Source organism: Chionomys nivalis, chromosome 7 (assembly GCF_950005125.1).
Source record: "Chionomys nivalis chromosome 7, mChiNiv1.1, whole genome shotgun sequence".
In the NCBI taxonomy this organism is placed as follows: Eukaryota; Metazoa; Chordata; class Mammalia; order Rodentia; family Cricetidae; genus Chionomys; species Chionomys nivalis.
This window is the reverse complement of record NC_080092.1, coordinates 42576529-42600553: the sequence shown is the minus strand read 5'-3', so window position 1 is coordinate 42600553 and position 24025 is coordinate 42576529. Positions and strand designations below refer to the sequence as shown.

The window sequence follows — 24025 nt, the reverse complement described above, 5'->3', positions numbered from 1 at the left end:
GCCACCTTCCCAAAGAGTCTTTATTTTTCACATGGCTAAATTGCAGACCAATTTAATACACACAAATTTTTATCCACAGAATGTCTACAAGAATTATAGCTTTAAAAAATACAACCAATTTTTATATTTTAAAAATATCTGAACTCAAATAAATTAATATTTTTAAAAGTACACTCCTCATACTATTTGTTTGGCATTTACTCTGGTTAAACTGTGCATAATGCCTGTGGTACACGGTCACATCAGCAGTGCTCTGGTTCCAGCACTGTGACTGCAGCTTGCAGGTTGGGACACATATTCACAGACATGGTGGGACATGCAGTAATAAAATAGCTTCTTAGAAAATAGCAAGAGTTCATTGCAGACCGTGGTGCTCGCTAACTGCTGTATGCCTCAGTCCAGCCTGCAGCTCCAGCTGGCCAGTATAAGAGTTTGGCCAAGGCTCCCTGGGAGCTGGTCCATTGTTGGTGCTGCCTCCACCATGTGAAGGCAGTTGTGTCGGTTTCCGGGGATTGTGGTAGCATACTGGTCCCCTCACCTCTGATTGTGGGGTCACTGCACTACTTTAGCAACCTTAAATCCAGGAACTTAATTCCTGCCTAGCTGAAGAAAGCTACACAGCTCCAAGCTGTGCCTCTTGGGGACCTATGCTGTAAACCACCTACACACCAACACCGTAGGATGCTTTTTTCCCACTGCTACACCTCATCTGTTCCAGCTGTTCCTTCCCTAAGCTTTAACGTTACCAAACCTTACTGGGCCAAGGGCTCGGGGAAACTGTGTTTAAGCTCAAGCAAGGCTTTGCTTTCAGAGCAAAAGGAATCTAAACCTCGCTCCTTTCTGCAGCCTAAGTATGAGTGTGTCCAGTTTGATCACAGTTTTAGGGTAAAGCCAGAAAGCTGGCTATTTGTTTCAAAGTACAAGCCAAGGCACTTTCTTAGGAGCTTTCTAGGGAAGTAGAAAGTAGCCTGGATGGCCTACTGCCATGAGGATTTGGTGCCTCAGAGGCCTCACACCTGATGATGCATCATCCCTGACTGGGTGAGCTACTGCTACCCAACCATTTGGGAGCTAAACCATGGTGGCTCTAGCACAGGACATTGGTCCAATAAGTAGCACTCAGGCTGGGGAGTGGCATAGACTGAGCAAAGTAGGCAGGTAGCCAAGATGCACACAAGATAACCTAGAAGCTCTGCCTCCATCCAGTACCACACAGCACTGCTGGCTTTGATACTTGGCAAGGGAGAAGGGAGATCTGACCTTCCTAGGATTATGTTGAAATCCTCTGTACTTTAAATATGGCAACTGATCTAAAATAAAGGAGTTAAAGGTCAGATCAGGGATGACAGGTCATGACTGAAGGCCAGTTCCAAGTTTAAGAGTTACTTCAGCCACTTCAGTAGCAAATCATGGAGGGGTTAAAACATTTGTTTTCGAGACAGGGTCTGTGTAGACTAGGCTGGTCTCAAACCCGGAGATTCTCCTGCCTCTGCCTCCTTTGTGCTGGGATTAGAGGCATACGCCACCACCACCTGGCTGAATTAAAACATTTTTAATTCAAGGTTCTACTGAAGAGAAATGGTGAGGCAACTCAAGCCAGTATGTTCCCACGTCCCCCAACACTGTATGGAAGACCGTGGACTGACCTCAGCAATGGAGCGTGTGAATGTCCAGTAACATACAAGTATTACTTGTACAATGGTAAAAGTAATGTGCCAGCTCAATTGGATGGTTCTTAAACTAGAGAGCTCTAATAATTGAAGGCAAATAATTGCTTGGCAGCCAAACTGAAATAAACCTGACTTGCCAGTTTTACTGCCAGAATTCAAAATGATAGGAACAAAGGAGGGACTCTGTTATCCTGCTGTGGGATAGTTGAAATTAGCCAGCCTAGGGATGCAGCTCAGTTAGTAGGTGCTTGCCTAGAATGTATGAAGCCCTGGGTGCATTCCCCAAAACTGTATAATCTAGGCACGACAGACCTGCAAAGCATGCGGAGGCAGGAGGATCAGAAGTTCAGAGTCATCGTTGGCCAATGAGGCTGTCTCAAAAGAACAAAACAAACAAAAGCCTTATTAGCCTAGTAACTGAGAAACACTTCAGATGGAAACCTTTTGTTCTTTGAGACAAGGTGTCATTATGTGGCCCTGGCTACTTATCATGTAGGTCAGGGTAACCTCTAGCTCACAGAGATCCACCTCTTGAATGCTGGGATTAAAGATGTGTGCCACCACGCCCAATGACAAATGAAAATTCAAGGAGTTGAGTCCTGCTGCATAGGTCTCCACAGCAGAGGAAAAAAGTGTTAACTGCCTCAGTCCAAACTCAGTCCTTGTGACTAAGACCCTGAGAGGAAGCATGCTTTCAGCACTAACTAATCCTTCCAAATCACCAAGCCTAAATCCAGTCGCTGGGTCTGGTGGCACACACTGATCATCTCGGCAATTGGGATGGGGAGGCAGAAGGATCAAGAATTCAGGGTTATCCTTGGTACATACTGAATTTGGACCCAGCCTGGGTTAACATGAGATCCTATCTCAAAAACAAAACAAAAAAAAGTAAATCCTAGAGTTTGACCCCTTGTCAGTCTGTACTTGGTGAGGAGCCATTCAAGAGAGGCCATTTCCACAGCTGCTACACAAGACAGTTGTGCCCACTCCATATCAGTCCTGGCGTTGTCTTCTGAGTCACCATGTGGCTGAATGCCAAGGAGATACCTGCACGTGGAGCTCCACTTCAGACCACTGGAGTTTGTGTTTTCAGTATCCAGATGGCCAAGTGTGGCTGCAGCTCATCCGCCTTTCTCAGCGTAGGGAACAGTGTTCACCTCCGAGTCCCCGTGCTGAGGTAGTACCAGAAACTTACCACCTCCCAGCCTGAGCTCCAGAACACATTCATCCTTGGAGGCCTGAGGAAACACCACCTTACCAACCAGCCAAAGTCGCGTCTAGAACACTGAGAAGCAGTAGCAGATGAGGGAGCCCATGAGGAGAAACCACAGCTGCTAAAGTGTCTGTAAATACAGTGACAAAATCCTGGATCTCTGTCAAAGCTTCAGAAAGCCACATACTGTCTAAAGTGAAATGGGGACCATGACCTGAAGCCGTGGACCAGAACCAACCTGGTGTCAAAGGCAGGAGCGACATGCTGCCAAGAAGCCATCTTTGGTTACTTGGCTTCTACAGGGTTCCTTCTTGTGAGAGACCTGAGTGCAGGGGACACAGCATCTAACTGATGCATGCACAGGGCTGATCCAGGTCCAGTTTACTGCAGTTTTGTTTTTTGAGCAAATTAAAAATGAGCACTAACAACCAGAGCTTCTACTGTTTAGGGAGAAAACATTTTTAAACAGGTCTCACATTTTCCAGACAGGAGTGCTCCATGTAACACATGAGGCCCAGCAGAAGCAGCTGCAACAGGAGTCCCCAGGAGGTCATGACAATGGCCACCAGTGGGACTGGAAGGGACGCACATGGGGATGATTATAAGGATGGAGGTGCACACTGCCTCTCGGGTATGGGTCTATGATAGCCATCCAGGAGCTGGAACGGGATAGCCTTGCTCCTAAGTTCCAGTCAGAACTCAATGGTCACCAAGCCCCTAGGCCCCAGGAGAGGTAACAGTGCTGCATCCCTTTCCAGGGACGTTCGAGTTAATGCTGTGGCCGAGAAGAGCCAGTGGGCAGCTCCTGCCATACAAGTGGGAAATGGGCTAGGGCCTGCTTCATCTACTGCTCCCAAGGTTCTCATATGGGCTACAGCTATTTGATACCTGCTTCACATCCAGGACCACTGTAAGGAAGGACCCCCAGGGACTCAATAAGCACTTCCTTGACAGAAGGGAAGATAGGACAAGGGGCCACTTCTGCATCCCCCAAAGCCCAGATGTGTCTTTCTCCAACTGACTAGGGCACTTTTCCTCCTGGTCCTTGTTCAGGAGCCTCCCCTCAGTTACTGGGCTCCAGGAAGCCAAGTAAAGGGCCTTGGTAGAGGTAGACGGAGGTGATGGTTGTCTTGTTCCTACACACACCAGTTTCCAGGCTGATTCTGCCACTAGGGTGTCATCTGGGCTTTGGCTACTTAGCCTCATCTTTTTCAGCCCCAAAGGAGCTGGAGCTTTCTTCTTCCTGCCCAGACTGTTGATCCTTGGAAAATTAAGGACAACCCCTATTTGATAGCTACTTCCCCAGGGAACCAAGAGCAGCCACCTCTGGAGAGCCAGGCCCCACCTCTGCTCAGCCCACTTCACGCACTGCCCAGGGCTAGATGGGAACCACGGCTGCCACCTGTTTCCTTCCTACTGACACCAGAAAGCTCAACACTCCAGCTCAGGCAACCATTTAGTAACACCGACCTTTCCCCTTCCCATACTAAGTCACAGGTCTTGGTCACGGTGGCTGGAACCCTTAGATTTTGTACAAAAAGCTGGGGACATAGTCAAACCTGAGCAGGGGTTGGGTGGTCTCAGGTGACTCCTGCATGTAGTGTAGTTTCAACAGCTCAGCCAGGTACTGCACCACTCTGATGTCCTCATTCACAAGTCCCAGGTTGAGCTTTAGGAAGCTGGTTTGTCTGCTGGCCACGGCTTCTTGTGTCTCCTCACTGTGGGCAGGCAGATGCAGGTGGTGGCAGAAGGTGTAGAGGAATACCTTGGAGCAGAGCTGGGTGAGCATGCTCTGGACGTGCAGGTAGTACGTGCTGCCTCGCTTGATCTGGGTGCGATGGTCGGCCAGGCGGGGCACCAGTGTTCCCCTGTACAGGGGGCAGCGTAGGGTCTTGCTGTCCAGGTCCAGGATGCTCGTATAGCGGCTGTAACGGCTCAGGGTATGGAGGGTACCCATACTGGCAGGGGAGGCCACTCTGAAAAAGATAGGCCAAGGTCAGAAAAGTGGAGGCAGATATTTAAGAGGGCTTACTGTCCCCAAACTAACTCCCACCCAACTAGAGGAAGTTCAAATGCTTTGGTTCCCAAGGCCCTGATGGCCTCTGAAACATCTATTACTTGACTAAATGGTTGCTCCACAGAGTGAGCCAAACTTTCAGTGGTGCTCCAGGAGCACCTGGCCATTTGCTGTCCCTGGAGTCCCTCACAGAGATGGAAGCACCTTCACGTCTCCCTCTTCTCTGGGCTATTAGCTTAGGCAATCTCCGTTACCTTTTCCAAGTCTCGTCTCTGAGATCTGGGTCACCAGTGTGACAAACTAAGTCACCTAGGATGGGACCTGGCCTTCAGTGGGTGCTGCTATCACTGTTACTACTCTGTGCCCACATCCACCCAGTGTGGTGGCTGATAGGGAATTCTCCATTCTAGAGCCCTTGGGGCTGCATCTCCCTCAGTGCTGTCCCCAGTGCCCAGCAGCATGTGTTCCAGGGTGAAGTGAACAGGCCAAGTGCTCAGCCTTCTGAGGCTGTTCCCTAAAATCCTCAAGTTTCTCAGAAAGGCATAAGTTCCTTTTCTTCCCATCTCTGTTATAAGCATGCTTTCCCTAATACTGAGCTTCACTCTCCAAGGCTCCCCTCCCTGCCAGCTGGCTTCTTGTCCACCATGTGGCTGACCTCCATGCCTAGCTCAGACAGCACGGTGCTCTGAGTCTCTCCTCTTTAAACTCCCACCTTTGAGTCTGTAATAAACTTCTAAAAGTAAAACAAAACAAAAATGGTCTTCCTCAAGGGGGGTGGGGTAGGGGTAGAGTAGATGGAAGATTTGCCTGCCATGCACAGGTCAGGGTTTTCATTCCAGCACAAGAAAACAAAAGCTCTCCTTTAAAGCAGTCTAACCACGAGTGTAGGCATTCCCCACAGGCCTAGCAAACAGAGCAGACAAGATTTTACAGACGACCCTCCTCTAACTATATGAAAAGAGACACCATTGGGACCACAGCTATTTTTTCCTTCTTGGTGCATCTCATAATTATTTACTAAGCATCTATTACCTAGCCAGGCATTGACCTGGGAGCTGAGACTGCAATGAAGGATATCTTAGAGTCTTGACTTGTTCCTCTTCATGGGAGTGTTGGACTTGAAAGAGAATGGGACCTGGGGCTTGTGGAAGGCCTGAAGACCACGACAAGGTCAGCTCAGAATTCAAACGGCAGGCCCTAAACCAGTGTGTGGACAGCACACCCCATGCACAAGGGAGAACTGGGGCCTACAGGTGAGAAGCAGTCTATGAGGACAGTAAAAGATCTGAAGAGAGCATTCTCACCCTCTGCCAATCCCAGTGCCTCACCCCACACCAGCTTCTCTATCACGGGACAGGCACACCTGAGCTCTGCACATACAGCTCCTCTGGCTTTCCATTAGGCTCGGCGCAGCTCTCCCTGTCTGACCCTCCATCCATCTCTGTGGTAATGCCCAGCCTAGACCCTTTCCTGAGATTCAGCCTTGGCACTCCCTCCCAGACATTGGCTCCTTCCAACATCTCCCATTTCTGTTCCCCATAAAACTCTTCCTCAGGAAGCCAAATACACAGTCAGGCCCCAGGCCTTGTGCTCCGTTACAGTGAACACAGCCTATTCCCCCAAGTCACTGTCACCACCCAAACTAGGGAAGCCACCAGGATTGAGGAGTGCGAGGTCACCCAGCCAGGACTCCGCCTAAGCCTCCAACTCCCCTGACTCTCCTGCCAGAACTGGGTCCTGTTTATCCATCATTCCTGATCTCGTCACTGCTGTTCAGCAAGTCCCACACTTCTCCCTGGTGCTCATTTAAAATGATGGGAGGCTCATCAGTGGCTGACCCAACCTTCTGTTGTCTGGCAGAAGGCCTGTGTGGAGAAAGAATCAGCCAGGGGAGCTGGTGGTTCAAGGTGACATTCTTTGAAAACTACTTGAGCACTTCCAGGTGAAGCCAAGACTGGAGAATTCAGACAAACCCTGCTCACAGAAATAGCTCTGCGGTAGCTCACGGCTCTGTGGACAAGAGCGCCATTTCACAAAAGCTCTCACTCTGCATCCCTTTTGTTCTTAAAGCCAATGTCTTGTTACTACAGTCTATATTGGCCTCCACGTAGCTAACCAGTTACTAAGGCCAGGAACTGTTCTAAAATGACATCCCCCAATCCGGGCCCCTTTCCAGCTCTGGAAGGTGGCACTGGGAGCAGAGGCACACAATGTAACTCGAGCAGTCCAGATCCACCACGGTGGGGGGCAGCGCCAGCACTGACCTAGACCCTGCCGCTCCCGCTGCCATTACCGCCCTTCTCTGGCAGCTCTCACCTCAGGTGTCCCAGCCTCATGGTTTCTGGAAGATGCCAGTTCCCTTTCAACTGCAATAGTGAGTATGCTTAAAAGAAATGCATTGTCTCTGCCAGGAGAAGAGGCCACTTCCCAGAGCCTCTCTGGCTTAGCTGAGACCCTCCCATCGCCATGCCACTTCTGGCTCCTGTCCGTGGAAATCATCCCTTGGAGCACTGTGTAGGCACTGACACTCCTATAGGAGCGTCCCAACATCTGTGCCCCCTCAGTAGGATACACTGTATCTCATATGCTACAGCATGGGCCCTGCCTGTTGCCTTCATTTTAGAGTGCACACTTGTAGAGACGAGTCAATGATAGGCACCTATATCCTAAGACAGGCTTTACCGGCTGACTACAGTGAAGGCAAAAGCCTTGGAGAAGTTAAGATGGTGGCATGGTGGCAGGATGGGAGCTAGAGTCAACATGGCTGGATTACCTTGGAATTCAGGCACTGGGCAGAGGCTGGCTCTTCACTAGCCTCATAATACTTAGCAAATGACCATTCAATTTTCTTGGAACACAGGAGTGACCTGCCCAAACACTTGTATGAATGAGCCATAGCAAGGTAACATCATAACTTCAAACAGGGAAAAGACAAGCTCTTGTGACTGCTCACTTCCGGAGCAGATACAGCAGCAGAGTACAAGCTACTGGAGCTCTCCATCTCCCACAGTGACAGCCACGATTCTTTACACCAATGTGAGCTGCAGTCAGAACGAACATAGCATCTTCAAGTCCACTCTCTGATTTCACTGAAGCAAGACTCCAGCTCTTATTTCAGACAGACCAACTGATTCAGAATCTGATCGGGATTTCACAATTTAAAAAACTCTCCCAGGAGATGGGAATATAATTCAAGAAGTAGTATACCTGCCTAGCATACACAGGCCCTGGTTCTATCGCTAGCACCAAACATACACAAAGAATAATTCTACCAAACGGTCTGACATGAAAGTGGGAAGGAGCCCCCAGCACTGGCAATCACTTAGCAACTGTGAACCCCCTCTCCATGACAGATAAGGCAACAAAATCAAGAGTAATTTGCCAAAGGTAAGAACAGTGCGTTGGTTATCCATTGTCCAAAAAGCAAGCTTCCCTTTCCTGGGGTCCACAGAACAACCTGCTTCATCTCCTAATGTCTAGTGTTCTTCCCCACCACCTGGAACCAGTTACCTCTGTAGGCCAATAAGCTTCCACTTCTGAAAATCCATAATATGCAAAGGGGAAGAAATCCAGTGCTTCACTGGCTTGGCATAGTAGCCATAGCTGGGAACAAAGATAGACAGTGCGGTGACAAGCTTCCTGACTATGGTTTCGTCTTCGCCCAGGACCACAAGCGTCCTCCCACTAAGCAGGGAGTAGATGGCTGGGTGGGCGAAGGGGTACTGGCGGATGAATTTTAAGGCATTCTGGCCAGCTCTCTTTTTGTGTCTCTCAGAGGATAGGCCAGCAGAGTGAGCAGAGAGGGTTCTGTCTGAGCTGGTAGAGGCCACACTGCTCATGTAGCTTGCGGTGTCCGAGTAGTTATCCAGGCTTGTCTTACTAACATCTCGGCTAGCCAGAAGGCAGCCTGGATCCAGCTCATAAGCTGGGAACATTTCACAGCTGTTGTCTCGGGGAGAAGGGTCAGTGTTTTCCATCTCGACGTCCACATGGAACCCCTGGTCCTTCTGCCTGGAGCTCTGTGGGGGGATGCTCACCACACCATCCTCATCAGAAAGAGTGTCAGCCGGGGTGGGAAGAGGAACCAGCTGACCTTCACTCGCCTTTCCAATAGAGCAGCTGGAGTCTATTTGGGATGGGGTATTTTCCAAGCTGCCCTCCTGAGTCTCACCCAGTTCTGGTGGGCAGACACTTGCCTCAAAATGGATGGCCCCCTCACTATCTGCATAGGTTTCTTCCTCATTAATGGCACTTGGGTAGCTGGCCTTAAAGTCATCAGGAATGAGGGCCTCAGATGGGCAGGTGCTTAAGACTTCAATACTGTCCTCACTGATTGTCCTGTGGCTGACTGCCTTGCTACGGACTACATGGGGGCTCAATGGCACCGTGAGGCTGGCCTGGCTGTCAGATTTAGACAGCACAGAGGATGACTTCTCGGTGCCCAGAACCTCGATGCTTTCCCCACTGCTGATGCTCCCTTTCATATCCATATCCAGGTAGTCCAGGTTTTCTTGGGGGTCAAAATTGCTTGACTCTGCTGCTTCCACTTCCTTGTATTCTTCATCTCCAAGTTCCTGCTCCATCTTGATCAAAACAGACTCCACACTGGACTTGTACGAACCAACACTAATTAACACTTTAGGAATGGGACATTCTTCCACAGGCCTGGAAGGCAGCTTGTCCTGACTGGGCCGAGAGGGCACATTCTCTTGTTTCTCCATCCTGTCATCAACCTCCATAAAGTCTTCAAAGAGGAAATTTGTTATGTGCTGTTGTTTTCGAAGGGCTCTGTCAATCTGACTGGTCAGGAGGTAGCATAAGTCTCCCCGGAACATGTGTTCAATGTGGCTAAGCTGGGCCAAGGTCTGAGTGAAATATTCAGTGTCACAGAGTTCCTCCAAGGTCTTCAACTTCTTGTCAAAACACTTGGTGGACTTTGCTTTGATGAGTTTCGGAGTGTAAGCCGGTCTGCATGTATAGAGGTCTGCATTAGCTGACTCCTCGGGGTTAGAGGTAGTGGAGACCTGGGCAGCCTGGTTGTGGGTGTGCTCCGTATCGCCAGGATGCAAAGCAGGTATCTTCATCTTCTGGCGAGGGTACGAGCGGATCTGCCTCAGCAAATCTTGATGCTCAATGATGGACTTCTCCACATTGGCCAGTTCATTGGCTTTCTCAATTGCCTGAGATGTATAAAAACCTTTGTCATTGGCTTTCTTTTGGATCTCAGTTTCTGTGTGCAGCACAGTCCTCGTATAATCCAAGTCTTTCAGCTTTTTTTCAAGTTCCCCAGCAAATGCCTTCCTGTTACCCATCTTCAAGCACTCGGATGCTTTGGAAAATTCAGCCGAAAGCTCCTGGAATTGCTGCATGATTTTATGCTGGTCCGCAGAGATATAAGCCATACAAAAGGGCCTCACAAAGCCACGGGCCTCCAGGTCATACAAGGTGAGGTGGTGCACATATGCAAAGGCCCCTTCCTTAGAGTCTCCCAGCACCACTTTGGAGTCCTCCACAAAGTTCAACTTGGGGTAGGCAGAACCAGGAGGATGACCAACGAATGAAGCCTGGTAATCCACTGACATGATCCGCAAGGAGAAGTAATTGAGATCAAAAGTGCCAAAAACTTTGGCGTCATTGGGGATGGTCAGCAAGGGCTGAGGTCCCACCTGTTCAGAGAACTCGGAAATAAGGATGAAGTCCCTGGAGAACTTGGCCCCGGACAGTTTAGACCAGGGGTTAGCCCCCTGGCTGGCATAGGGGAAGAGAGGTACTGAGTACTCCTCCGGCAAGGCGGGCTCATTGTAAGGTTCTTCCTCGTACTCGTCTTCCTTGGTGAAGGCCACCACATCAGGGGCGCTGATCATATTTCCTGAAATACGGATAGAACATTGAGAGGAAATGGAAAATAATGTGGGGTTAATCGGCGGGGAAGTCCGGCCTCTGGATGAGGAAGCGAAGCTCTTACGGCCTTCTTTGGACTTTCAGGGGTCCTAAGATGCCTCTCACACACCCAAGAATTCAAATTCCCGAAGATTATCAAGGTTTGGGACCTGGGAAACCCTGGGAAGCCTCATGAACTCCAAAGCTGCAAGCGCAGATGACGGAGGAGGCTAGCCACTCTCTCGCTTTCCCCCCGGCTGTCACAAGGCTTCTGGAACCGAAATCACTAGCACTCCCCGGAACCTACCAGTGACATCAACAGCCCCAGCTCTGATCAGGTCCTTAATACTGGTCACGGACGGCCGCAGGGTCAGCTAAATGGGCCTCTCCAAAACCTAAGGGCAGAAACTGTTGGCGGCTCCTAGGACTGCACTGTCCCAGGGAAGCTACCGCGGCACCACCATCTTGGTATCACATGACTCCCAAGCATCAGCGTCGCGTGACCCGGAAACGCTCACACTAACTTCCGAATAAGTGGCGCCTTTTAAGAGGCACTGTCAATCAGTCCCTCCTGAGGCCAAGTCCCATTAAGCAACTACTATCCTAAAGAAAGGGAAAACAGAATACAGTGAGGTCGGAGGGAGGAGGAGAAACGGTGTAGGGTGAGCGTGCCGGGGCATGAAGCATTCTGGGAGTTGTAGTTCGAGGCTGCTCGGTTAGCGGAAGTTGTCAGTGAGCGCGAGTTTAAGCGGATCTCTGAGGCGTGGGTTCCACGCTGAGGCAGCCAGTGGCCTGGAAAAGGTGCACTGTTAAAGTGACTCTCGGAGGTGTGCCTCGTGGCATCTCCTCTGGGTTCCCCAACATGTACGGGGCACCGTGGAGTTGCTGCTGGCGCAGGGCCTAGGGAATGATCTTCCCAATCACCCTCTTAGCGTTCCGGTGGCAGCGACGGCCTGGAGGCCGTGCCTTGTCCCGCGCTGCCATGGAAGTGGCCTTCCGAGGAGTACGAAAAGTTCTCTGTGTGGCTGAGAAAAACGACGCAGCCAAGGGAATCGCCGACTTGCTGTCCAATGGTCGCATGCGGCGGGTAAGGAGCTTTTCGGTTCGACTTCCTTGAGGAACGCCCACAAAGCGGCTCCGGGTACCCGAAGGGAAGACGAAAGCGACTCCCCCTCCCACCCGTCCTCACGCCTCGGGCTCCCCTCGGACTTCAGGCCGCTTTAAATGTAGCCCTTTAACGGTGTTTAATAGATCTTTGCCCGTTGTCTCTGTCTGATCGTCTCAAATACATATGGACGATGGGTCTTCTGTGGGTCTGAAGCGATTGTGAGCAAACAGGTATTTTCGCGTTCTCGCTTGGTGAGACTGAAGTTCAATTGAGTTGGAAACCCGTACCAAACTCCTTTTACTTAGCGTCCCAACTTTATTTATCGTTCCTATGCATTCTACGGTCCCGGTGACTTTAGGTCTCGGTGGCAGTGATAATATTAAGGTTTGGGAGCTAGAGGGGAAGTCATTTACTACTCCTAGATTGATTCCAAGATACACAGAGCTAGGACTGTCTCGGAAGATGAAAGACAGAACCCCAAGAACTGTTGCATTATGTCTCAGTGGGAGGGCCTTCTACGAGCCGTTCCTTCTCTTTGTAAATAGCGGGATCTCTAGACTTCTTCCTCCAGTTCTGAAACAGTGGGAGGGAAGCCAAGGTTGAGTGGACGCTGGTCCCCAACTTCACCTCTTCAAAGTGTCGAATAGTTAAAAAAAAAAAAAAAAAATGCTGAGTAGTAATTTCTTCTCCTTTTTTGAGACAGGGTCTCACTGTGTGGCCCTGGCTAAGTAGACCAGTCTGGCCTTGAACAAACAGATCTGTTTGCCTCTGTCTTCCAAGCACTGGGTTACAGTTGACGTCTAAATGTCTTTTTTATTTCTTTCTTTTCTTTTTTCTTTTTTTTTTTTGCGGGGGGGGGGGAAGGAGGGTTGCCTACATGTATGCCCATGGAGCCATACATGTGTTTCATATGTATGCCATGGAGGCCAGAAGTGGGCATCAGATCCCCTAGAACTGAAAGTACAAATGGTTGTGAGCCACTAGGAATCAAACATAGGTAACTCTGGAAGAGCAACAAGTGCCCTGAACCATTGAGCAATCTCTCCAGCCCCTTAAATGTTTATTTTAAGATGTCTTCCCCCCCACATTGTTCTCCCAGGCCTGGGATACTTTTCTCTCTGTCTCTCTCTGTCTTTGTCTCTTTCCTTTCTTTGTTTTGTTTTGTTTTTCCAGACAGGTAGTGTAGCCCTGTTCTGGAACTAACTATGTAGGCCAAGCTGCTGCTGTTGCTTCCCCTCCTCCTCCTCTTCCTCCTCCTCCTCCTTTTTAAATTAACATTTATTTATTTGTTTGTTTGTTTATTTATTTATTATATAGTGTTCTGCCTGCATGCCAGAAGAGGGCAGGGCTGAATCTGGAATAGCAGAGCATGCTGCTGCCTTGCAGATACCCATGAGTACACAGGCACTGAATCTTTTTTTTTTTTTTAATTTATTTATTATGTATACAGTATTCTGCCTGCATGTGTACCTGCACCTCAGAAGAGGGCACCAGATCTCATTATTGATGGTTGTGAGCCACCATGTGGTTGCTGGGAATTGAACTCAGGACCTCCGGAAGAAGAGTCGGTGCTCTTAACCGCTGAGCCATCTCTCCCCAGGCACTGAATCTTTAAATCAGTGCTTTATTCCAGAAGCTGGCAATCTGCGAAGACAGTCTTCCATCTCATCTCCAGCTGGCAGATTATGTGGAGGGAGTAGAGAAAGAAAGGCGGTCAGGTAAAAGGAAGAAGAAGAAAATTCAACCCCCCACTAACAAAAACAGAACTGAAGGGACTCTGGCCAGCTCGAGCATGGCCAGCATGGCTCTTGGGGGTCCTGAGCCAATACTTCTCCTTTCAGTAACAACAGAGCAGGTTAATGGTGGGGAGCATGACAGAGCAAACAACGGCACACCTTTAAAGAGACAAACTTACCTTCTGGAACTAGAGAGTTTATACTTACACTTGCTTATACTTGACACACTTAAGCTTTGTTGTGAGATATTTCCTCCAAACTGAACATGAATTCCACCCCCCAACACCCACCTCCCCACCCTCACCCCGGCAGAGCCAAGGCCTTGAAACTTACCTCAAAGTTCCAGGAAGCAGGTATTTAAGGATTGCAGAAGGCAGCTCGCCCAATTCCAGACACCCAGTAGTGGCAAAAAAGAGGCAACAGACAAACAGCTTCTCTAAGGGAAACAGCTAACTTCCTCATTCTGCCCCAAATAGATCTCTGTCTTTACTGCTCCCTCAGCCTAAAGCAGGTAATGCTCTTCTCTTGAACTCTGGGAGTCCTAGAGCGGAATTGTTGGGGTGTGTGGAGCTACCTTTAGTTTGTTCAGAAACCACCAAACTTTTCCACTTGCTTTGCTAGATGGTGGTGGTGCACGCCTTTAATCCCAGCACTCAGAAGGAAGAGGCAGGCGGATCTTAGTGAGGTTGAGGCAAGCCTGGTCTACAAAGTGAATTTAGAACAGCCAGGACTGTTACACAGAGAAACCCTGCCTCAAGAAAACAAAAAAACAAAACAAAAGAAAAAAAACCTTGCTTTTCTTGTTTTTACTTTGTCACCATCCTTACAGGTGTGAAAGATACTGTGTTTTCAATTTACATTTTCATAATGACTTATTGACCAATGATACTGAGTTACTTTTCATGTATTTGTTGGCCATTTGGTTATGTTTTTTGGAGAACTTTGGCTGTGCAACAAACTCAAAACCTTGCATAGCAACTGTTCTATCCTGAACTGTAGCCTAGCTCACTTTTAATGTCATTGTCAAATCCATTGTCAGAAAAATGTATGTACATATCTTTTTCCTTCAGAGCCTCACAGTTTAAACTTTTATCCATTGATGTACTGTGTCGTGCACGTGTTCCACAGCATGTGTATAGTGGTCAGAGGAACTCTTGTGGGAGTCAGTTCTCTCTTTTACTATGTGGTTTTCAGGAATCGAACTCAGATCATCAAGTTTGGCAGTAATCACCCTTACCCTCTGAACCATCTTGCTGTTTTAGTTGTCTTTGACCCACTTTTTAAGCTCATATTTCTGTATATGTGTCCCACCTCATTCTTTTGGTATATGGAGATCTATATTGTCCCAGCATCATTTGATGAAGTCTGTCCTTTGAACAGACTCGGTACCCTTGTCAAAGATCAATTAGCAAGGAAAAGCCTTAATCCCAGGATTCAGAAAACAAATCAGGAAAGCAAGTTTGAGGTCAACTTGGGCTATATAGTGAGACTCTTTCAAAAAACACAAAATGAGAGTTTTGAGAGCTGACTCAGAGGTTAAGAGCACTGGCTGTTCCTGTATGGACCTGAGTTCTCTTCACAGAACCCACGTCAGATGGCTCACCACCATCTGAAACTCCAGCTCCAGGGGACCCAGCATTCTCCTCTAGCCTCCAGGTACCCAGGTACATGTAGCACACATGCTCTTTCAAATTTGAATTTAAGGGGGAAAAACATAAAATGGGCTAGGGAGATTGTCAGTAAGCACATGCTACACAAGTGTGAGAACAAGAGTTCAATCACAAGCACCCACATAAAAAGCTGGGTGTGATGACAGACGTGCACCTGTAGCCCTAGGGCTGGGAAGGCAGAGACAGAATGATCCTTGGAGCTTGCCAGCCACCCAGTCTGGCTAAATGGAGAAGCTCCAAGTTCAGTGAGAGACCCTGTCTCAATCAAGGTGAAGAGCAAAGAGGAGGATGCCTGACATTGACCTCTGCCCTTTACACATAGTCTGGAGGGTTTCAGCCAACGAGGCAAGTTTCACCATTGAGTTATATTCTGAGCTCTCATGATTACTATAGGTTTTTTGTTGTAAAATTAAATCTGATATTTTTAGTTATTGTAGTTTTTATGATTTATTTCTTTGTATTGGTGCATCTGTGTAAAGATGGGTAGCTTCTCTGTGGACGCCTTGAAGGTGCTTTCCTCTCTGGTTCCCTTCTTTAGAGGCCCTGTGACGTTCCCATGGTCTCTCTGATGAAGAGGACAGGAGACCAAGGGCTGCAGGACCCTTTAAGAGATGTCCCATAGTCTCCTGGAACCTAGCTGACTTTGAGAATGGTCCCTCTATTGACATTAATATAGGCCTTTAGGCACTATTGAATACTGAGGTCAGTTACACCAGTCTGGTACATTTAACTTTTGTGTAACATTTAGATTAAAAAGTGGGAAAAAACCAAACACTTTTACATAAATCCTGATTAAACATACATTTTTGTTCTAAAAGCCAGTCTTTGTGAATGCTTCAAAGAACAATAACTTAAGAGAGCTCTATTGGTTTTAGTAGAGGTTGATTGAACTTTGACTTTAGAAATTTTAATTTTGTGTATTATTTCTAAGTTTCATCTTCTGTATATTTTCTGTCACTTACTCAGACTTTCCTGACTTGCTAAGGCTTCCAAGCTTTGTCTCAGTTTTTTGTTTTGTTTTGTTTTTTTCAAGTCAGGATTTCTCTGTATAGCCCTGGCTGTTCTGGAACTCTGTAGATCAGGCTGGCCTCAAACTCACATAGATTCACTTACCTATGCCTCCCTGAGTGCTGGGATTAAAGATGTGCGCCACCACCAACAGGCAAGCTTTCTCATTCTATAAATATGTTTTTATCTTAACCCAGGGCAAAGTCTTATCATACGTCATACAGAAATCCTTTTCTGCTAAAAATGTCTTTTTCTTACATCCTCCGAACATTTGCTTTTTCTATTTACTTCCCCCTTTTATTTATTTTCTTAATATCATGAGTCATATTACATTAGCCCTCTTATTAAAGAACAATTAAGAAAATGTGCCGTCTTATTAAAGAACAATTAAGTTCAAACTATATATAAGGCATGTAATAGATTAAGATCACCTGTACAAATATTGTTAAACTATGAGGCTCTGTAAGCACTCAGGCAAAGCTCATAAAAAACGCAAGCCAGCCTACAGTGGGATTCTAGACAGTTCCTAGCCTGTAACCCTTTTCAGTATGCTCAATAAACAGATTTTCCTAAGTCAGGAGGGAGGAGAAGAAAAGAAAGAAAGCACATACCAGCCAAAAGCCTTTTGTATTTTGTACAGTTCAGAATACATCTATAATGGTTTGCTTTTGAATGAGCAGCAAGTAGCAAATAGAGAAGCAGCAGTTATAGCAAAACATCACCAAATCTGATGTTTATGCACTCAGCAGAAGTCAGCTGAGGAAGCCCTGTTAAACTCTTCCTGGAGAAACATGTTAGGTAGGGGATTACAGGCAGGGTCCTCTCCGCTCTTTCCATTGATAAGCTTCCTGTTATCCATTTTTACTACAAGCATATTTATATTATGGGATAAAAAATAGAGCACTGGCTGCTCTTCTGGAGGACTTGTGTTTAATTCTCAGTACCCACATGGTAGCTAACAACCACGTGTAACTTCAGTTCCAGGACTTCTAACGCCCTCTTTTGGCCTCACATTGCATGCATGTGATGCACAGACATGCTTGCAAGCAAAATACCCATACACATAAAAATAAATCTTTAATAAACTTTGTGTCTTAAATTTAAAAGCAGGCTGAGTCAGGTGGTGGTGCATGCCTCACGGGAGGCAGAGGCAGGCGGATCTCTGTGAGTTTGAGGCCAGCCTGGTCTACAAGAGCTAGTTCCTAAACAGGCTCCAAAGCTACAGAGAAACCCTGTCTTGAAGAGAAAAAAAAAATGGTGGTTTGAATGAAAATGTCCCCTTTGAGCTCAGATATTTGAATACTTGGTCTCCAGTTGGTGGTGCTATTTAGGTAGGTTTAGAGGAAATATGTCACTGGGGGATCAGTTTTGGGGTTTTGTTTATTTGCTTTTCGGTTTGGGGGATTGGTTGGGTTTTTTATTGTAGGGTTTTTTCTTTCTTTATTGTGGGTGTTTTTGGTTTTTTTTTTTTTTGAGACAGGATTTCTTTATGCTGTCCTGGAGTTCCCTGTGTAGAGTAGGCTTGTGTCTGCCTCCCAAGTACTGGGATTAAAGTCTTGGACCACCATGCCCAGATTTTGAGGTTTTAAAAGCCACACTCCATCTCTGCTTTGTGTTTGCTGTTCCAGATGTGTGCTCTCTGCTTGCTGCCTCAGCCATCAGGCCTGCTGCTGCCATGTTGTCCTCACCATTATGATCCCTAACCCTCTGGAACCATAAGCCAAACTTACTTTCTTCTCTTAGTTGTCTTGGTCGTGGCAGTCTATCACAGCAATAGAAAGGAACTTTTAGATTTTGTAAGGTCATGGACATGTGGCAGCCAGCACTCCTGGTCAAGGTGGATCAAGCTGACAGAAGCCTTTATCTGTGTTGGCTTTCAGATACCCTTTGCAGACCTTGAAAGGTTGTATCTTTGAACCGGCCATCTAAGAAACTAAGTGTCCTTCCTTCTACAAAGCTGTTTTTGTAGGATAAGGAAATACTAGGATAGATACTTTTCTCTAGAAGTCATTTTTATTATCCTCCAGTCAAAATTTAGGTCAAGATCAGTGCAGAAAAGTACCAGGCCTTTCTTCCTTTGAAGGTCTAGATTAAACTACTACAGTTTAGGAGTGTCTCATTGCCCTCTACAAAAGAAGATACACTGAAACATCCTCCATATCTCCTTTGTCTTCTTCTCCAGAACATCCTCTGCAGATTTCCCTGTGTCTTTCCTCTTTCTCTTCCCCTTCCATGAGCAACCACAAGGAAAGCAAAAAGGCCACACTCAACAGTGATACCTGGGTTCCCTGAATCCTATCCACCCTTCCTAGCGGCCATGCGGAAGGGAAGCCTATGTCCAACTAGCCATTCCACCAACATATTCTCCCTGACTTTAATACCCTGCAACCTTTATTTTGCCAAGTTAATATTATGAAGAAGCAACCAGGGGGCAGGGAAAGCTGCCTATTGTGGCACAACCTTTTGGAGGTGCAGGGGAAACTGTTTTAAATTTCCTTTAGAACCCAGTTGGTACATTGTAACACACTAAGCCTGTTCTGCACTCTACACCTAGCGTATGATTTAGGGGCTGGAGATTGAAACACACATAGACAGAGATACAAGTCATCCTTGAATTTCCCAAGAATGCCAACTTTATTGTGTTCCAGGGCAGCTTATATAGTGCTTTCCCTGACTAATGGCCACACCCTAGCTCTGGGTGGGGGGGGAGTGAGCTGCAAGCCCACCAGAAACCACTCCCTTGTCTCATGCTCAAAGCAGCTGCAAACACAGGAAAACAAGTTGTTTACAGGAAATTCAGGGTCTGGGGGTCCACAATCCCCAACAGTACATTAGATAAAACAGTGTTCCAAAACCAAGAGCCCATTATGGAAGTCTGGTATACCTCCTTAGTCTGATATAGGAAATGTATTGGCCTTACCACAAGGCAGTGGGGGCATCCAAAATGCATGCATGGACAACAGTCAGCCACCCTACTCTCTCTTTTTTTATTTGTTTGTTTTTGTTTTGTGTTTTGAGGCAATATTTCTCTGTATAACAGCCCTGGCTGTCCTGAAACTCACTTTATAGACTAGGCTGACTTCAAACTCTCAGAGATCCACCTGTCTCTACCTTCCACTGAGGTGACCTGAGATATGTAGCCTAAAAATAGGTGAGGTCCTGTAGTTTGATGCGGGGTAGGGGGTTGGGCCTGGCTGTGAATTTGAATTGTGGCAATCTTCCTGCCTCAGTCTTCTGAATGCTGAGAATATGTACCATGGCCAGTTCACAGTCATGGTTTTTGTGTTGAACATGTATCCTGCATCTTTGCTGGGTTTGTTTATTACCACTGTTCAGGTTTTTTGTTATTTCCTTTGGAGTTTTCACTTATAAAAGATCATGTTGCCGGGCGGTGGTGGCGCACGCCTTTAATCCCAGCACTCGGGAGGCAGAGGCAGGCGGATCTCTGTGAGTTCGAGACCAGCCTGGTCTACAAGAGCTAGTTCCAGGACAGGCTCCAAAACCACAGAGAAACCCTGTCTCAAAAAAAAAAAAAAAAGATCATGTTGAGCCAGATGTGGTGGTTCATGCCTTTAATCCCAGTACTCAGAGGCAGAGACAAACAGATATCTATGAGTTTGAGGACAGCCCCTGAAATCTTGAAAAAGATTATATTGTGGGCTGGAGAGATGGCTCAGAGGTTAAGAGCACTGGCCATTCTTCCAGAGGTCCTGAGTTCAATTTTCAGCAAGCAACACATGGTCCCTCACAACCATCTATAATGAGATCTGGTACCCTCTTCTGGCATGCAGGCATACATGCAGGCAGAACATTGTATACATAATAAACAAATAAATAAGAAAAAGATCATGTTGCTGGGTGGTGATGGCACACACCTTTAAACCCAGCACTCAGGAGGCAGAGACAGGTGGAACTCTGTGAGTTAGTGGCCAGTCTGGTCTGCAGAGCAAGTTCTAGGATGGCCAGGCCTTCACGGAGAGGATCATGTTAAGCTGGGCATAGTGGTGCATGTCTTTAATGCTAGCACTCAGAAGCAGAGGGAAGGGGATCTCTGTGAGTTCCAGGCTAGCTAGGGCTATATAGCGAAACAGTCATGGTGTCTGTAAATTTTTCTTTTCTAATCTTGTTGTCCTCTTTTTCTTTTTCTTGCCAGTGTTCTCGCTGGAACTTCTAGGATAGTGTTGAAGAGCAGGACCAAGAATGGGTATACTAGTGGTGTTACTGATCTTTTCTTTTCTTTTCTTTTCTTTTTGAGACAGGGCGGGTTTATCTGTGTAGCTCTGGCTGAATGACTAGACTGACTTCAACCCCACAGAGATCCATCTGCCTCTGCCTCCTGAATAATGGGGTTAAAGTCATCACCATGCCTGGCTTTGCTTTTCATCTTTTTGGTTTTAATTTAAATTTTTGATGTGTGTAGGTGGGTGTTCTGCCTGCATGTAAGTGTACCATGTGTGTGCCTAGTGCCTGTGGAGGTCAGAAGAGGGCACCAAATCCCCTGTTTCTGAAGTTACAGACAGTGTGAACCGCTGTGTAGGTGCTGGGAATTGAGCCATCTCTCCAGCCCTCCTGACTACTACTATTTCTTCTTCTTCTTCTTCTTCTTCTTCTTCTTCTTCTTCTTCTTCTTCTTCTTCTTCTTCTTCTTCTTCTTCTTCTTCTTCTTCTTCTTCTTCCTTCTTCTTCTTCTTCTTCCTCCTCCTCCTCCTCCTCCTCCTCCTCCTCCTCCTCCTCCTCTTCTTCTTCTTCTTTGGTTTTTGGCTTTTGGAGTGGGTTTCTCTGTGTATCTCTAACTGTCCTTGAACTCACTCTGTAGACCAGGCTGGCCTCGAACTCAGAGATTTACCTACTTCTGTCTCCCAAGTGCTGGGATTAAAGGTGTGTGCCACCACCGCCCAGCCCTCCTCTTCCTTCTTCATTCACATACATAAAAGAAAAAAAGCACAAATGAATGAGACCAAATTATTATATTTAAAAAAAAAAAACAATAAAAAGGAGTCAGAAGCTTGTAGAAGGAGTGGCGGGCCACTTTCTGCCTCCCGGCTCCCTGGCTAGTTTACACCCAAAATAATTACACAGAAACTGTATTCTTTTTTTTTTTTTTTTTTTTTTTTTGGTTTTTCGAAACAGGGTTTCTCTGTGGTTTTGGAGCCTATCCTGGAACTAGCTCTTGTAGACCAGGTTGGTCTCGAACTCGCAGAGATCCGCCTGCCTCTGCCTCCCAAGTGCTGGGATTAAAGGCGTGCGCCACCACCGCCCGGCCTGTATTCATTTAAAACACTGCCTGGCCCATTAGTTCCAGCCTCTTATTGGCTAATTCTCACATCTTGATTAACCCATTTCTAATAATCTGTGTAGCACTACAAGGTGGTGGCTTACCGGGAAGATTCTAACTTACATCCGTCTCAGGCCAGAGCTTCATGGCATCTGCCTGACTCTGCTTTCTTTCTCCCAGCATTCTGTTCTGTCTATTCCACCCACCTAAGGGCTAGCCTATCAAAGGGCCAAGGCAGTTTCTTTATTAACCAATGAAAGTAACACATAGACAGATGACCTTCCTACATCAGAAGCTGTTATATTACATGGTTTCCCTTTTTGTTTTTTTAAGCCCAGGTTTCATGTAACCAGGTTGGCATTGAACTCATTAAATAGTTAAAGATAACTTTGAATTCATGGTTCTTCTAGTTCCACATCTCAAGTTTTAGGTTTAAAGATGTGTATCATCGCACTTAGCATTTGTGTGTGTGTGTGTGTGTGTGTGTGTGTGTGTTTGGGGTTCGAGTGCCTGCATTTGAGCATTATGTGCATGCGTTTGTGTGTGTGTGTGTGTGTGAATTTATGTCATAGTCACTGTCCTATTGCTGTGAAGAGACACCATGACAAAGGTAACTCTTATAAAAGAGAACATTTAATCAGGGGCGGCTTACAGTTTCAGAGGGTTAGTCCATTATTATGATTGGGAGCATGATGGCGCACAGGCAGGCATGTATGATGTTAATGCAGGAACGAGAGCTTTACATCCTTTTCTATAGGCAGCTGACAGAAAGAGATTGGGTCTCAGAAACCCTCTAAGCCCCCAGTGACACACTTCCTCCGACAAGGCCACACCCTCTAATCTTTTCAAAACGTTTTACTCCCTGGTGACTATGCCTTAAAATATATGTGCCTATGGGGGCATTCTCACTCAAACCATTACATTTTGCATATGCAAATGTGTGTGCTCATGGAGACTGGAGGATAATGTCTGATGTTTTCACGTATTACCCTTCACTTTTTTTTTTTTTTTTTTTCGAGACAGGGTTTCTCTGTAGCTTTGGTGCCTGTCCTGGAACTAGCTCTTGAAGACCAGGCTGGCCTCGAACTCACAGAGATCCGCCTGCCTCTGCCTCCCGAGTGCTGGGATTACCACCGCCCGGCCACTTTGTTTTTTTTTTTTTTGACATGTCTCTCATTGAATCTGGAACTCACCCACTTGATTAGGCTAGCTGGCCAGAAATTCTAGGAATCTTCCTGTCTCTGCTTCCCCCCCCCCCCCGCAGGGTCAGGATTACAGGGGCCACTGCACCCAGCACCCGGCTGAGGACACTAGTGCTGGGGATCCAAACAGTTCCTCATGGTTGGTGTGGCAAATATTTTACTGACTGAACTATGCTCAGTCATTTTTAAACTTTTTACCTTGAGACAGGGCTCACTAGGTTGCCCAGGATAGCCTTAAACTTTCAATCCTTTTACCTAAGCTTTATAAGTATCTGGGATTATAAGCCTCTGTTACCCAGCCTTTTCCTAGAGTTAGTCAACACTGTACTTGTAATTATCAGATATTGATAATTTCCCTTTCAAAATTTGCCCTTACAGGTTTTAGAGTATAGCCAAGTATGCTTCAAGCCCTGGCGCCATTCCCAGCACACCAACAAGAAGAAATATACAAACCATTTTGCCATAAAGGCCAATTTACCTAGTGTTCCACGCAGAAATTTTGTATTTTTGAGGCTGAGAGACAATCTTCTGTTGTATTCCTTTCAGGCCCCTGAGTGTTTCAGTCTCCAGGCAGCCTCACTGTTGTATTCTGCATGGACATGTAGCAGGTTGGAGCTGCTAAGACTGTCCTAATGGCTGAGGAGGGGAACGTGGGTACTGAGAGGGTCTTATTCCTTCCCAACTATAGGTGAAGAATGGGTTTGAGAATCAGAAGGAGCCTCAAAAACGACTTTATTTAGACATAAATTGAGGCTCAGAAGAGTCACTGACATGAATTGGAAGTTTATTAGTTTATTGGTTGTATGTCTGAAATAGCAAAACTGTGAAGAGAGGAAAGAACAGGTGGTCAAGATAGTGCCCCGTTGACTTGTCATGTGACCTTGGACAAGTCTACTTCCTCATCTGCATTCTGTTAGCTGGATTCAAAATTTACCTTCTGGATACAAACTCCATAGGTTTAATGCTTGGTAGCAATATTAATAAGTGATCCTAATTATTTAGCCTAGCTGGCCTCAAACTCACAGAGATCCACCTACCTCTGTTTCCCAAGTGCTGGAATTGAAGTCATTGCCACCACACACAACTGGAGATCGAACCTATGGCTTTGTGCACGCTAGGCAAACTGTGTTTTATTGAGCTACAGCCCATCCTGCTTAGTCTTTATATTTAGGAAATTGTATCTTAGGAAATTGTTTGTTTGATCTTGTTCTCTGTAGCCCAGGCAGGCTTCAAGCTTATAATATTC

General features: G+C 46.7%; 2 protein-coding genes across 2 annotated transcripts in view; one reads left to right on the top strand and one right to left on the bottom strand.

Moving 5' to 3' along the window:
• Nucleotides 1–2: 2 nt before the first annotated feature.
• Smcr8 (SMCR8-C9orf72 complex subunit) lies at nucleotides 3–11236 on the bottom strand. Its single transcript, XM_057773764.1, has 3 exons — nucleotides 11088–11236; nucleotides 8411–10769; nucleotides 3–4859 (listed from the first exon to the last, which is right to left on the bottom strand). The coding sequence occupies exons 2-3, from the start codon at nucleotides 10762–10764 to the stop codon at nucleotides 4406–4408; spliced, it is 2808 nt and encodes a 935-aa protein (XP_057629747.1). The 5' UTR covers nucleotides 10765–10769; nucleotides 11088–11236; the 3' UTR covers nucleotides 3–4405.
• A 271-nt stretch (nucleotides 11237–11507) lies between these two features.
• The window catches only part of Top3a (DNA topoisomerase III alpha), a 39945-nt gene continuing 27427 nt past the window's right edge, over nucleotides 11508–24025 (top strand). The window contains exon 1 of the mRNA XM_057776727.1: nucleotides 11508–11867. Within this exon, the coding sequence (XP_057632710.1) occupies nucleotides 11688–11867 (180 nt within the window). The 5' untranslated portion in view covers nucleotides 11508–11687. The remainder of the gene's footprint in view (nucleotides 11868–24025) is intronic.

What these genes read in the sequence shown, in the direction of transcription:
- Smcr8 (XM_057773764.1), bottom strand. Translation starts at nt 10,764, where the DNA reads ATGATCAGCGCCCCTGATGTGGTGGCCTTCACCAAGGAAGACGAGTAC. An exon ending in AAGCTTATTGGCCTACAGAG is followed by an intron (nt 4,860 to 8,410) that starts GTAACTGGTTCC and finishes TATCTTTTTCAG; the next exon opens with AGTGGCCTCCCCTGCCAGTA.